The following is a 14,033-nucleotide window of genomic DNA, read 5'->3' as shown; positions in this document are numbered from 1 at the left end:
TTAGGTTAAGAGAGACAGCGGGTACCAAAGCTCTGAGATGGGGGTGTGCCCGGTATGTTTCTGCATGTCCAAGATGTGGCTGGATTGGAGTGACATGGGAAAGGTAATGTGAAATGAGGTTCCAGGTGTTAGTGGGGAAGGCCCTAGAAGTTCCGTAGGTGTTTGTAAGGCCTTTGGCTTTCCCTTAAAGTGACAACCAAAGCTTTTGGAGGGTTTGAGCAGGGAAGTGACCAGACTGGCTGCTGAGGTGGGAATGGATCACAAATGTCTCTGCAGACCTTTAGGACCTCCTTTTTTAATACTGCCTTAATTTTTTTCTTGAATACCCTTGACATGGCTTTACCTGATTGTTGGTTATGAATCTGTTTATTCAAAGTGATGTTATTCTGCTAATTTTTGCCAGAATTGATTGGGAAAGTTTAGAATTAGTCTTAAATTTTAGCACTTATGGGAAAAAGGTATTGTCATAAAATTTTGAGAATTTGGCTCCTTACCCATTTAGTAAGTGTATGTGAATAATGTACCATGAAAAGTTAAGTTCGTTCCAGGAATGTGAGAAAGGTTTGACATTAGAAATTATATTAATATAATTTATTACATCAATATATTTTTAGAAGATCAACAATATGATCATTTCCTGTGATGCTATAAAGATATTTAATAAAAGTCAATATCTATTTCTTATTTTAAGATCGTAATCAAATGAAAATAGATGGAAATTTCATTGAAATTAAAAAAAATTTTTTAATGTCTATTTATTTTTGAGAGAGAGAGAGCGTGAGCAGGGAAGGGGCAGAGACAGAGAGAGAGGGAGACACAGAATCAGAAGCAGGCTCCAGGCTCTGAGCTGTCAGCACAGAGCCTGACACGGGGCTCGAACTCACAAACCGCAAGATCATGACCTGAGCCAAAGTCGGTCGCTCAATCGACTGAGCCACCCAGGTGCCCCTTCATTGAAATTTTAAATATATACATATACTTCAAAAGCTAGTAGTGTCACACAAAATGATGCATCAATAGAACTATTCCCATTAATGCCAGAAGCTTGACAGATAATGCCTATTGTCACTTTTATTACTTAATTTTGTTGAAAGAATATCAAACAATACAATTGATTAAAAAATAAGACTTTCAAAACTAAAGGGAAGACAAAGAAATATTATTTGCAGGTGATATGATTTTGAATACCTAAAAAAACCAAAGTTAATAAACTACTACTAGAAATAATAAAAGATTATATTCATTTCTGTATATTTACCATAATTTTTTTATGCAGTCAGAAAACATGATGAAAAAATATTCCTGATAGAATAGCAACAGAAATAATATACTTTGAAGTAAACTTAATATGCTGGATCTACATGAAGAAAATTTTATGCTCTGCTAATGAATAAGTACAGGAACACTTAGAGAAATGGAAGCAATGTGGTATTTTTGGATCTAAAGATTCAACAGTTGACAGATTATAGCTATAAATATGTGATATATATTATTGAATAAAACAGTTCTAATAAAAATGTCAGTTTTGAAACTTAAGCTGATTCTAAAATTCAGATAGAAATTCATATATATTGCTCAAAAAGAAAACTTCTAGAAGAAAACATGGATTATTTTATTTTTAAAGCTTTTCTGATAATGGAAGACCTAAAGGAAATGAATGATAAATTTGATGATCATAAAAATTTGGAAAACAATCCTAATACAGAAATGCCACAAAGATAAAAATGAACTGGGAAAAATATTTACAATATGTTTGTTTGATAAGGAGAGATTTTTTTCATAATATATAAAGAGAGCTCTTAAAGAAAATAACTGAAACCCAGTAGAAAAATGGGCAGTAGGAATAAGCAATTCAGACACACAGTAACAAAAACAACAAATAGAAGAAAAGATGGTGCATCTACCCAGTATTAAAAGAATGGAAAAGTGAAATAATGAGGCAACATTTTTCTTATATTAGCTTGTCAAACAGGGGCATCTGGGTGTCTCCATCGGTTGACCGTCTGACTCTTGATTTCGGCTCAGGTCATGATCTCCTGGTTCATGAGTTTGAGCCCCGAGTTGGGCTCTGCACTGACAGCACGGAGACTGCTTGGGATTCTCTGTCTCCTTCTCTGCCTTTCCCCGGCTTGCATGCACACTCTCTGTCTCTGTCTCTGAATAAATAAACAACAACAACAACAAAAAAGATCATTCTCTCTGAATAACTTAAAAACTTAAAAAAAAAAAAAAGATTGTCAAACATTTAAAAGAATTGGCAGGAGTGTGTATCAGCAGGAGCTCTCATATCCCATTGATGGAGGGTAAATTGGTACAATATTTTTTATGGCAATAAAAATAAAATAATTTATCTCACGAGTGTTGGACATGTGTATAAGGTATACACCTAAGGATGCTTATCATAGCGGTGTTTGCAACAGGAAAAACAAAATAGCAGCAAAATAAAACTGGAAGGTACTTACCTGTTCAGCAGTAGTCATAGGACTGTTCAGTAAATTATGGAACCACTTTGGTGTACTTTTTTCAGTTATTCAATGGAATAAATTAGATTGGTTTGGATTCATGGAAAGCTCTCGGAAACAAAGTCAGAGTAAAGCAAGCAGTAGCATAGCTTATGGGCCAAGTTTCCATTTGTGGTTTTTAAAAAATACAAACTGGAATTTGTACATGTGACTATGTGGAAGGATGCACAGGAAACTGTTGATGGTGGCGATCTTCTGGGTTTTGAAGTGTGGGATAGAACATGAGCTGCTTTCATTGTCTCTTCTCTTGTGAATGGTTTGAATTTCATCATGGGCATGTGCAATTTTAAGAATAAAAATCAGTGTTTTTTATGTGCATTAATTATATTTTTCTTGGATTTTTCCAGATTTCTCTTGCACTTTGTTTTGTTTTGATGTTTGGAAACTCAATGTTATTAACTTCTTATTATGCTTCCTCTTTGGTAATTATTTGGGTAAGTGCCTCTTAAGTATATGGCTGTTTTTGAAACTAATGACTGACCAGTTTTTTTAACCACTGGCTTGGGATTCATGAGTTATTTTCTATAAGAATCACCTGAGGTGTTTTAATGAATTCATCTATATGCGATAGAGTATTCCAGTACTCACTTTTCAAACAGGAAAGAAACAAAAGAGTTAATACTGGAAAACATAGCCCCTTGCCTCATACCTCTACTTTGCCCTTTCTCCTTCCTTGTCTTTTCTGTCACCTAAGTTTTGGTCCCAGGTTTCACTTGAGAAAGGTTTCACGCTTTCTTCTTGTTCTTGTTTCCTCCCCTCTTTGCAGTTTTTATCCTATTCCTACTCCACTCGCTGACCCCCTTGCCTCCCTGTGGCACTTCGCAGTAGTCTCTCCTGGTTTTGCTGTGATCAGAGGTGTGGGGCCCTGGGTTCTCTTAGTTTTTTTGTTTTTTTGTTTTTTTTCCTGTTCTATTTGTGTGAAATATTTAGATAGTTTCAGTCAGGTGATGATTCAGTTGTATTTTGCTAAGTCACTACTGAGAGCAGGTTTAGATTATTGGGAGACTGTCTGCTAGAATTAGAACAAATGGGGAAAGGTCGTCTAACCCCTTCTGCCACTTTTGGCAGGATGACCTTCTAAATATAAATCTTCCTAAATTTAAGGACTTCCAGAGGTGGGTATGCCTTTTTTATTCATGGATCTCACCATTATAATGTTTAGTGTACCTAAGAGGAAAAATACTATTCCTGTGTTTAAAAGTGCATGTGCTTTAGCATTAGGCTGCTTTTCTGAAGACAAAAGTGTATTGTACTCTCTTAATTGAAATATATTCTCTTTGAATAATTGTTTAAGTTACTCAGATTATTTTGGCTTTCTTGATTTCTAGAACTCATGAACAAATTGGGAACTTCCTATTTCTTTGCCCCATTTCACAAATAATACTTAAGATCCTTTTCCCCCAGAAATATGCCTCTTCCCACTCTGGACCACGCTACCCTTTTTCAGGTTGTGTGGCTCGAGTATACTTAGTTGCAGGTATAAGTAATTAGCATATGGTGATGCTGCGTTTTCAACAATGACAAAAAAAATCACTAAGTGAGTTGCTGTAGTTTGAGATTAATGATAGTTCTTACAGTCAGTGAACTCTGTTTCTAATCAGGAAATGTTAACAGTGTACTCAGTTCTATATTTTACATGTGTGCACAGGCAAGTCCTTATCACTTATATTAAAGCACATGACTCTTGGTACTTGTATTCAGGTACCAATAAAATCTAACCTAAGTACATTTTACAGGAAACTTCTCTTCAGTTCAGTCCAGGACCCACAGTGTGTCAGGTTTCCTTTTAGCTGCTTGACACTGAGGTGTGTCTTAGGTATGAATTAAGTGTATTTATGTATATTTCCTATTTGGGTGTGTATAAAAATAAATGATGCCCACAGTTACAGAATATAGCGTATTTATGCATATTCAACTATAAACACTCATTTTCCTATTTTTATTTGTAGTTATCACTTTGAAACCTGAATCCTATCACCTGTTGTGTTCTCAGATATTCAGAAACTTGTGAAAAGATTTAATTTGGGTTCATGTATTTATTTATGTTTTGATCTGTAGCCGTACTTTTGCCAAGTTGCAAGTGCATTTAGCCCCCTATAGGTAATATACTTTGGGAGTCTATTCATGTCCAGGAGAGAGCGAAGATTTGATAGAGGAGAAGTATTTGGTTGGTCCACTAAAAACTCATTTGTAGTTTATTCTAAGAGTTGATAATATTTAACTTAAGTAAAATTTTATGACTATAAGATACTGTCTAAAATTCTGAAATTATTATATACTTTATATATGTTATTATACTCTATTATATATTATATTGATTCTTAGGTAAATCAGAGATGTAAAATCAGTTGTAGAAATGTATGGTAATTTGTTTTCAATTTTACAAAGTCACTAACTAACCTAATCTACTTTGGATAAAATAGGACTGTTGCTTAAAGTCATCCAATGCTATATGGAACATTGACAATGTGCTGAGTTTTAGATTCTAGAGAGTCTTATTATAAGTGGTTTTTGGTGCTTGAATTTATGTATATAAGTATTAACTGCATGCTGTGTTATTTTCTCCATGAAGGGTATACTGGAAATGAAACCACATTTCCTGAAAATGAATATATCTGAACTTAGTTTATGGGTAAGAATCAATCTATTTGAATGTGTAAGTTTTTCCTTCTCTAAAATGTATCTTTGATTTTATGTTTTACTTTTAAGGAAATTATCTATTTTTATGTAATGCAAGATATCTAACAGCTTTATGACATAATTAGGGCTCAATTTTAATGGGCCAAATTGCCGTTTTCATGTGGCAAGTTAAAATTAATATTGGATAAGTGAAGAATTCTAGTTTTACTTATTTTATCACCCATGTTTGTTTCTGGGGAGCAGTGCGTGTGTAGAAACTGTTAGTACAAAGGGAATTTAACTGTAATTCCGTATAAATCTCCTATAATTATTATAATGTTGATAATATTGTATGTATATATTTTTATTTTTGGTGATTTTGGAGTAGCATTCTTTAAGCTGCATTGTTTAGCATTTTTTTTCTTGGGTATGGAGCTAGTTATTTCACAGTTGATTAAAGCATTTATATTTTTCTTCCTCCATTATATGCAAGGAATGGCTATCAGAAGCATCAATTTATTTTTGCTTTATTATGTTTTTCTTTTGTAGGTTATCCAAGGATGTTTTTGGTTATTTGGAACTGTCGTACTCAAGTATTTGACATCTAAAATCTTTGGCATTGCAGACGATGTAAGTGCATTGTTGCTTAAACTTGAAAGACTTTAAAAGAATCAGACAGGCTAAGAATGAATTACCTGAGTTATTAAAGTACCACTATTTAAGCCAGATTCTAATGTGAAGTCTATTTACTTATTTTTTTTTATCTATTTACTATAATAGAAAGTAAATGTGACTCTGTGTATAGTCTCTAATCTCCAATATCAATTTCTTGACACAATTCTGTTATTTTATCCTTCTGTATCATAAAGATTTTAAAATTTTAAAGCAAGAAAGCTCTAGAGTCCTAAGCTCAAATGTTAAGGTCCATATAGTCATTTTTCTCTGGTTTCTTCATAATTCCCCTTGGTAACACATCAGTACGCCATCTTCAGAGCCTCTGAATCTATAGACTGTATTATAGCCTCATTCCTCCCATCCCAGGTTTCCCAGTCAGTGCTTGTGAAAGGTTTATTTATAATTTATACCTAATTTATACCTACATTATAGGTAATTTATAATTTATACCTAAATTATAGGTAATTTAATCCAAGTGAGCCTTATTGAGAAGAGAAGGGTTTTTCTTGTCTGTTCTGTTTTGGTATCTGGGTAGGATGGAAATCTGCTTTATAACTTTAAGGATTCCTCCTTGCATAATTTTGCTTTGCCTATTTTATTTTGGTGTTTTAGTAAACACATTAATTAAAAAAGAAGCAACACAGCAACCAGCAAAAGTAAACCATGTACTTTTTTCTGTAATTTATTTTAACAGGTTGTCTTTCCTCTATCCATAATAGATTAAAGCTGTAGTTTTGACACTGGGTCTTGTGAAGTCCTGAGACTTCCAAGGAGTCTTCCGTGGGCTCCACCTACTTCCCAATCATCCTGGAAGTCCCCCCGCTCCACCCAGTGCAGTTTAGCTTTAATTTCTTACACATTGGATAATTATATAGGTTTTCATTAGAACAAGGGAATTTTTTGCTTAAAAAAGATTGAACAGTTGGGTTGTTCAGTGGGTGATCTGCAAGCTGTGGAAAGACTTTTTAAAGTATAAAACTGGCGTCTAAAATTACCTGTTAATTCATTCAATACGTGCCTGCTTTGTGCCTGGCAGTAGAATGCATCCTAGAGGCACAAAACTGAGTAAGACACGGTCTAGTGTGAGGTGGAAACGATTTCTAGCAACTGTAATACAATGTGAGGAAGGCTGTGTTAAAAAAACAAGTACAGAAAGCTGCAGAAACATAGAGGAGGAGAGGGGAAGGCTCCTGCCTGAAGTCACCTGCGAAGAGGAGAGCTAAAAGGTGATCGAGTCAGTGAGGATGCAGAGAATGAGCAGGAAAGGAAAGAGCCCAAGTCCTGGGTGAACGGAATCTGTTTCCTCCCTGGGAGAAGACAAACCAGTTAAGGTATTGATTCAGGTTAAAGTGATGTCGTCATTGCTGTCACAGCCTGATGTTGTAGCAGGACCAAACCACAGTTATTTCCAAATCAGAAGTAATTTAATTGCAACTTTAATATTTCTAGGAATCTGTAACACCGATCAAGGACATCAGCTCATAAATTCTGAATTTTGACATTGGTCAGAGGAAGAGAATGGCAAGGTCCCATAGCTCTCAAGAAGCACTTTCATTCACCCCTTTCTATTAAGATAATTAGACACTCGCCTGTTCTTTAGGAGCCAAGTGAGCCAATTTCTCAGTACATCCTGCTTCTGTCACACTCTTCTTGGTAGAAGCTTGAGCTTGTCTACCAGGGAAGCTCAGTACTCAGTGACACAGTTTTCACTGGGAGCTGGTAACATAGGCACCCTCGGCCTGACACAATTCAAAGTTCCAGACTCCCAGAAGGAATGTAGGTGCTGAGGGTAGGCCTGGGTTTGTTCAATTTGGGCACAGTGAGCCGCTGTTCATTCTCACTTAGGGTAGAAGGAGCCATCTGAAATCTAAGTTCTCTGATGCCAGCCAAGTGCCAGCTTTGCAAGCAGGGTTTTCAAAGGATAGCAGTCAGGCCTACTATGTTAACTCTCACCTGAACATCAGGTCTGCCCCATCTTTTCCTATCTTCCATGACTTATTGGATCTTCCGTGAATCTGCATACCACTTCCCAGTTGGTCATAGGTTTGTGGAGAGCTTGGGCTCGAGGATCCCTGCCCGTGTGTGCAGCTTTCTAGTCCACCGGGGATGTGAGAACTTCTTTACCTCCTTGCTGGTTTTCTCATTTCCAGAATCTTTTTAAAATTTCTAGGTAGTCTTCCAGTCTGCTGTTCACTGCACAAGTAATGAAATACTAGGCTGGCAAAGCTGTGAGCTTTCACCTTTCATTTCCTGCCATTCCATACTTTTATTAATAGTGTCTCTGGGCATAGGCATTTTGCTGTCTGCCCCCAAACAAGTCAGGACCCTCCAGTAGCAAAGGTTCTGCTTTTCATGCTCAGCCCCAGCCTCGGGGACTATTGGTCCCACCAAGCGTGGTGCTGATCTGATGGCAGATGGGCCAGCCCAGGCAAGAATGCTGCAGACGCCTTCTACGTCCACTCAGAGTTCATCAGCTCTTGTATGAATGAGTGCTTCTCGGTTTGCTTGCCTTGTGGTCAGTTTCTAGAACCTGATATGGTTGTTTTTGGCAGTTTTGTCCAGTTTTATAGTTGTTATTGGGGAAAAGGATTTGTCAACTTCTCTGCCATAGGAAGCACTCATTTCCATCAATTCTTAATTGTTCATTCAGTCTTGTGTTTCTCGGATAACCTCACTTGCTCACAATGTAGTATTCTTTCTGTATATTGGATTTGGATTTGGTTGTTAATATTTTTAAGGATTTTTGTCTATATTTATGAGAGAGATTAGTCTGTGGTTTTATTTTCTTAACAATGTTTTTTTGTCTGGCTTTGGTTTCAAGGTAATGATAGCTTCTCTATTTCAAAGAGAATTTATGTAGAATTGATATTATTTCTTTGCCTACAGTGTATGGTAGAATTTGACAGTGAAGCCTGCAGGGCCTGGACTTTTCTTCATGAGAGAATTTTCTACTACAAATCCACTTTTTTGAGGAAGTTATTGGTGGTTTATGTCTTTAGAGGAATCTTACCCATTTCATATGTGTCATCAAATGGATTGTATTTAAAAAAAAGTTTTTTTATGTTCATTTAATTTTTGAGAGAGAGAGAGAGAGACAACAGAATGTGAGTGGGGAGAGGGGCAAAGAGAGAGACACAGAATCTGAAGCAGGCCCCAGTCTCTGAGCTGTCTGCACAGAGCCTGACTCCGGGCTCGAACCCATGAACCATGTGATCATGACCTGAGCTGAAGTCAGACGCTTAACTGACCGAGCCATCCAGGTGCCCCAGGATTGTATTTTTTAGAAAAATTATTATAGCCTGGGGCACCTGAGTGGCTCAGTCGGTTAAGCATCCGACTTCAGCTCAGGTCATGACCTCACTGTGAGTTTGAGCCTGCATCAGGCTCTGTGCTGACAGCTCAGAGCCTGGAGCCTGCTTCGGATTCTGTGCGTGTCTCTCTCTCTCTGCCCCTTTCCCACTCGTGTTCTGTTTCTCTCTTCCTCTCTCTCTCAAAAATAATAAATAAACAAGTTTAAAAAATTAAAAATTTATTACAGGATTCAATTAGTGAAAATTCTTATTAATATTTTTGCATGTATGTGAAATGGTTTTACATTCTTTTATTTATTCTTATTTGGATTCAGAGTCAATATTGTATTAGTCTCCTATAAAGAGCTGTTTTTTAAGGGGTTTTTGGGGTGTGCTCTTTTTCCTGTTTTCTATTTACTGTATTAATATTTTCAAAGTACCACCTTTTTTGAGTCCTCTGGTTTTGTTGAATTTCTCTTTGTCAACAAATTCTGTCATCCTCATTTCTTATTTCTTTGTGCTGTTCTGTAGCTTTTTCTAATGCTCGAGGGAAAGTGCTTGGCTCTTTTGTTTTCAACCTCTCTTTCTGATAAATGCATTTAAAGCTATACATTTCCCTGTAAGTAGTACTTTTTGTGTATCTTACAAATTAACTATTTAGTGATGTTCTTTTTAGCCTGAAGGTTATTAAATTTTATGCTATTTATGTTAGCTTCTAGCCAAAAGGATTTTTAAAGCCATTTCTAGTTAGCTGTTTTCCAGTTTTATTGCATTTACGATTAGAAAAAAATAATTTGTATTATATCAGTTCTTTAAAATATATTGTGGTGCAGTATGGTATGTGAACATTTAAAAAAATTTTTACCATGTTCAAGGGTAACATGTAGTCTCTCTTGTGAAGTTTGTATTCTCCGTGAGCATATTATTATTCAGGTGTTATGTTAACATTTGTTAACCTTCTATTTTAGTGAGAAATATTTATTTTAGTGAGAAATATTTCTATTTTAGTGAGAAATATTTAACATTTCCAATGAACACTGTCAGCTTACCTATTTCTTCATCAATTTACCTATTCTTACCTATTTCTTCTTACCTATTTCTACATTCTTTTCAGCTCTTGATACACTGTGAATCTATACTGTTAACTGCACATATGTTCATGATACATATGACCTTGCTTTGCTGTTCATTTTACCAGCATATAAGGTCATTCTGTCTCTTTTCATGTATTTTTTGCTTGAATTCAGTTTTGTGAGATGTTACTATTGCTAGCCTAGATTTCTTTGGTCCAGTTTATCTAATATATCTTGTTCTCCTCTTTTATTTTCAACCTTTCTATGTACTTTTGTGTTAAACATGTCTTTTGTAGACAATATATATTTGAATTTTCTTCCTAAAACCTAATTTGAGCATCTATCCTTTAATTTGTGAATTTAAGTTCTTTAAATATATGGCACTTACCATTATATTGGGACATTTCTTCCATTGTATTTCAGTTTCCAACTATTTTACATGCTTTTTAGATTTTTCTCCTTTTCATTGGATAGACAGATTTCTTATGCTGTTTAAGGCACTGTATGTTCTTCCTGTTGGTTTCTTAAACTTCTCAGCATACATTTCCTCCCCAACAAAATAGAGTATTTTGGAATTTTTCAACACATTCCCACCACCCCTTATTTAGTTCCCCTCTCCTCCAATCTTCCCACTTCATGTAGGTATCATTTAGGATTTTAGCTATTGTTTGTTTTACATAATTTCCCCCTTTTCTTTGGTCCTTACTCTTTTAGACAATAATGAATTGAAAATTTAGCCAACGTTTTCTCATTTGTTAAATGCAAATAATCCCACTTTCCTCACATGACTTTTTGTGGGAGGCAGATGAGAGGAGGGAAGTAAGAGCACTTGGTAACATGTAAAGAATTACACAGGTAAATTGATCGTCATTCAGAAGGTGGATTTTATTCCAAGGCCTGGCCATTTTTTTAAAGTTTATTTATTTATTTTGAGAGAGAGAAAGAGAGCAAAGAGAGAGACAGAATCTCAAGCAGGCTCCAAGCCATCAGCACAGAGCCCCACACGGGGCTTTAACTTACAAACTGTGAGATCATGACCGGAGCTGAAATCAACAGTCTAACCAACCAAGCCACCCAGGCACCCCTTTCAAAGAGTCTTTTCAATCCCCTTTTCAAAAATCAGAATGAATGTTTCCTCCTTTTCTTTCACTCCATTGCACTTTGTTCCTTATGATTGACAGATGTCTGTATGTGTTACCAAGCCCGCCCTCCCTAGAAGGCTCCAGAAAAGGAGAAGGGTAGTGTATTTCATCAGGCTTAGCACACTGAGCAGGGAAAACCTAAGGATGAAAGCTCTGGTATGTTGATGATGGATCGTGGAAGGCAGGGTGTTGCTGGAGTTACCATTTGTCAGCAAAAGAAGGGAGAACCACGAAGTTGCAGCTCTTTAGCAAAAGCAAGCCTGGCATGGGGACAGCGAGCTCGCCAATGTAGTGAAAGCTATTTTTCAATGCTATTAAGATGAAAATGCACTGTTCCACCATATGGCGTAATCTAATGGTACCTCACTTTATTCCTTCCTAGGCTCATATTGGCAACTTATTAACATCAAAATTCTTCAGTTACAAGGATTTTGATACTTTATTGTACACCTGTGCAGCAGAGTTTGACTTTATGGAAAAGGAGGTAAGGTGTGATTTCTAGTTTTCCTTCCCCAGGTTCTGGTCCACTCATTTTTCATAAAGGGCGCTCCTCTTATCTCAGACTCTCCTCTGTGCTGTTACCTCACTTGGAAGGAAAAGGAAAGTGATGGTTTACAGGAAGATGTTCCTACTTACATTAGTACAGCACCCTGAAATGTATGGTCTTTTCTCACTTTGATAATTTGGAAGCATGCATTCAGACTAGCAATAGTTTTTTGAATGAGTGAACACAGAGGCATTTCAAGATGCCTCTTTTCAGGGACAACATTAATTCAGTGACGCTCCCGAGCTCTTACATTTCCATTCATTCAGTGGTCGTTTGTTGGAATAATCTCATTGCTTTGAAATATCGTTGAGTTTGAGTTTGTTCATTCCAACAGCATTTTTCTTTCTAAAACTGTATTCAGACGTTTAAAAGGAAATCAGACAGTAGTGTGGTGGATTGGGAGATGGAAGTCTGCAGTAGTATTCGATGTTGTTGAACACACGACTCTCATTTTGTTCTCTCTCATAGCTTACTAGTTTCTAGTAGTGTGCTGCAAAAAGATATTGTGAGGACCAAATGAGATACAGAGGACAGTACTTTGATATTTTAATGATATTTTTTATAGAATATTATTTTGCAGTAATCAGTGAGCTGGTTTGGTTCAACAAACACATATATATGTGTCTTTTTTAACACCACCCATGCGGCCCCAATTTATTATGATAGTTTACTATCTGTGAAACATTTTCCTTCAGAGCTGTGTGTGTGTATATATTACACTGGTCAACGGTACTTTGTTGACACTTTCATTTTCCTCTCGCTCCCCACTGTGTTCCCTCTGTGTCCTGAGTTACACAGACCAGTGGATGATAGTGCCCCACACTGCAAAGTCCTTTCAACCAGACATTCTGAATTGGGCATGTCCTGCACATGTCCTCTTTACTCCAGTACCTACCAGTCTTCATTCCCAGGTTCTGGCAAGTTTTGACATATAATGGCTAATAAAAACTGTATGAGTGAATGTATTGAGCCCACTGAAAGAAAGGAAGGAAGAGTATCTGCAAGACATTAAAATACGTATTCACAGCAGCTCAAGACTCCTTCAAGCAAGCGGTAAAGGAAATAGAAGGTAAACACCAGAAGGCATTAGGACTTGGTGGAAGTCCTCTGACATTAGTTAGATACACATGCCGCTGTCACCTGAGAGTAAGAACCATCGGGTAGGTGATAGAAGAAATTGCTTATTGAGGCATAGCCTGGCTTCAGTTAATTTGAAGACAGTAGCAAAGCTGTTTCCAGCCTGCCATTCCTCATCTCCATGGGTATCTTCACAGGGACCGTGCTGTAGAGACAGAGTACTGTGCCAGCTCGGAGAGTGCCTCCATTGTTTGATACATCCATACGGTGGGGAAAAGGGAACAGTTTAACATAATGCATTTGAGAATGATTAATAGATTTGTCTGCATGTAACTTAAGACATCTGACATTAAATATTTCAAAAACCAAAAGGCAAATGACTAAGTGGGATGATTTTTGCCATAAATATGACAAGTGAAACTAGGGATTAGGGTAGTGAGTATAGGAGATTGTCCAAATCAAGAAAAAATTTCAGAAGACTTGGGGTGCCTGGGTGGCTCAGTCGGTTGAGCATCTACCTCTTGATTCCAGCTCAGGTCATGATCTCACGGTTGGTGAGATCGATCCTGCATCAGGCTCTGTGCTGAAGCGTTGAGCACAGAACCTGCTTGGAATTCTCTCTCACCTCTCTCTCTGCCCCTCCACCCGCTCTCAAAATAAATAAATAAACATTTAAAAAAAATTTACCAAGGACTCTTACCCTTCCCCATCACAAAGAATACATCCCCACTCCCACACACCTATGCAGAAATAGGTGAAAGGTGGGAACAGACAACCCATTGGGGAGGAAATGCTGACAACTGATTAAAATGTGAAATTGGTTGTTTCCTTTTTATTTGTTTGTTTGCTTGTTTATTTTGAGGGAGGGGGAGAGGCAATGAGAGAGGGAGAGAGAGGATCCCAAGCAGACTCCACACTGCCAGCACAAAGCCCGATCGATGCAGGGCTCAAACTTATAAATCCTGAGATCATGACCTGAGCCAAGATCAAGAGTCAGACACTTAACTGACTGAGCCGCCCAGGCTTTCCCTAAATTGGTTGTCTTCTTTATTTTCTCTGCATTTTTTAGTTTTTACAATGAGTGTATA

The 14,033-nt window shown here is 36.9% G+C and overlaps 1 protein-coding gene across 7 annotated transcripts in view; it reads left to right on the top strand.

Annotated features, from left to right (window-relative positions):
- Nucleotides 1-14,033, top strand: part of DPY19L1 (dpy-19 like C-mannosyltransferase 1) — a 106,124-nt gene that overhangs the window by 71,533 nt on the left and 20,558 nt on the right. For all 7 annotated transcript variants that reach the window (XM_030308216.1, XM_030308217.1, XM_030308213.1 and 4 more), the window contains 4 exons: nt 2,870-2,956; nt 5,095-5,154; nt 5,691-5,771; nt 11,704-11,805. In XM_030308216.1, coding sequence (XP_030164076.1) covers nt 2,870-2,956; nt 5,095-5,154; nt 5,691-5,771; nt 11,704-11,805 — 330 coding nt within the window. The remainder of the gene's footprint in view (nt 1-2,869; nt 2,957-5,094; nt 5,155-5,690; nt 5,772-11,703; nt 11,806-14,033) is intronic.

The sequence above is a fragment of the Lynx canadensis genome, chromosome A2 (genome assembly GCF_007474595.2).
Source record: "Lynx canadensis isolate LIC74 chromosome A2, mLynCan4.pri.v2, whole genome shotgun sequence".
NCBI classification, from domain to species: Eukaryota; Metazoa; Chordata; class Mammalia; order Carnivora; family Felidae; genus Lynx; species Lynx canadensis.
The sequence above is the reverse complement of the archived record's forward strand: the minus strand, read 5'-3'. Positions and strand labels throughout refer to the sequence as shown.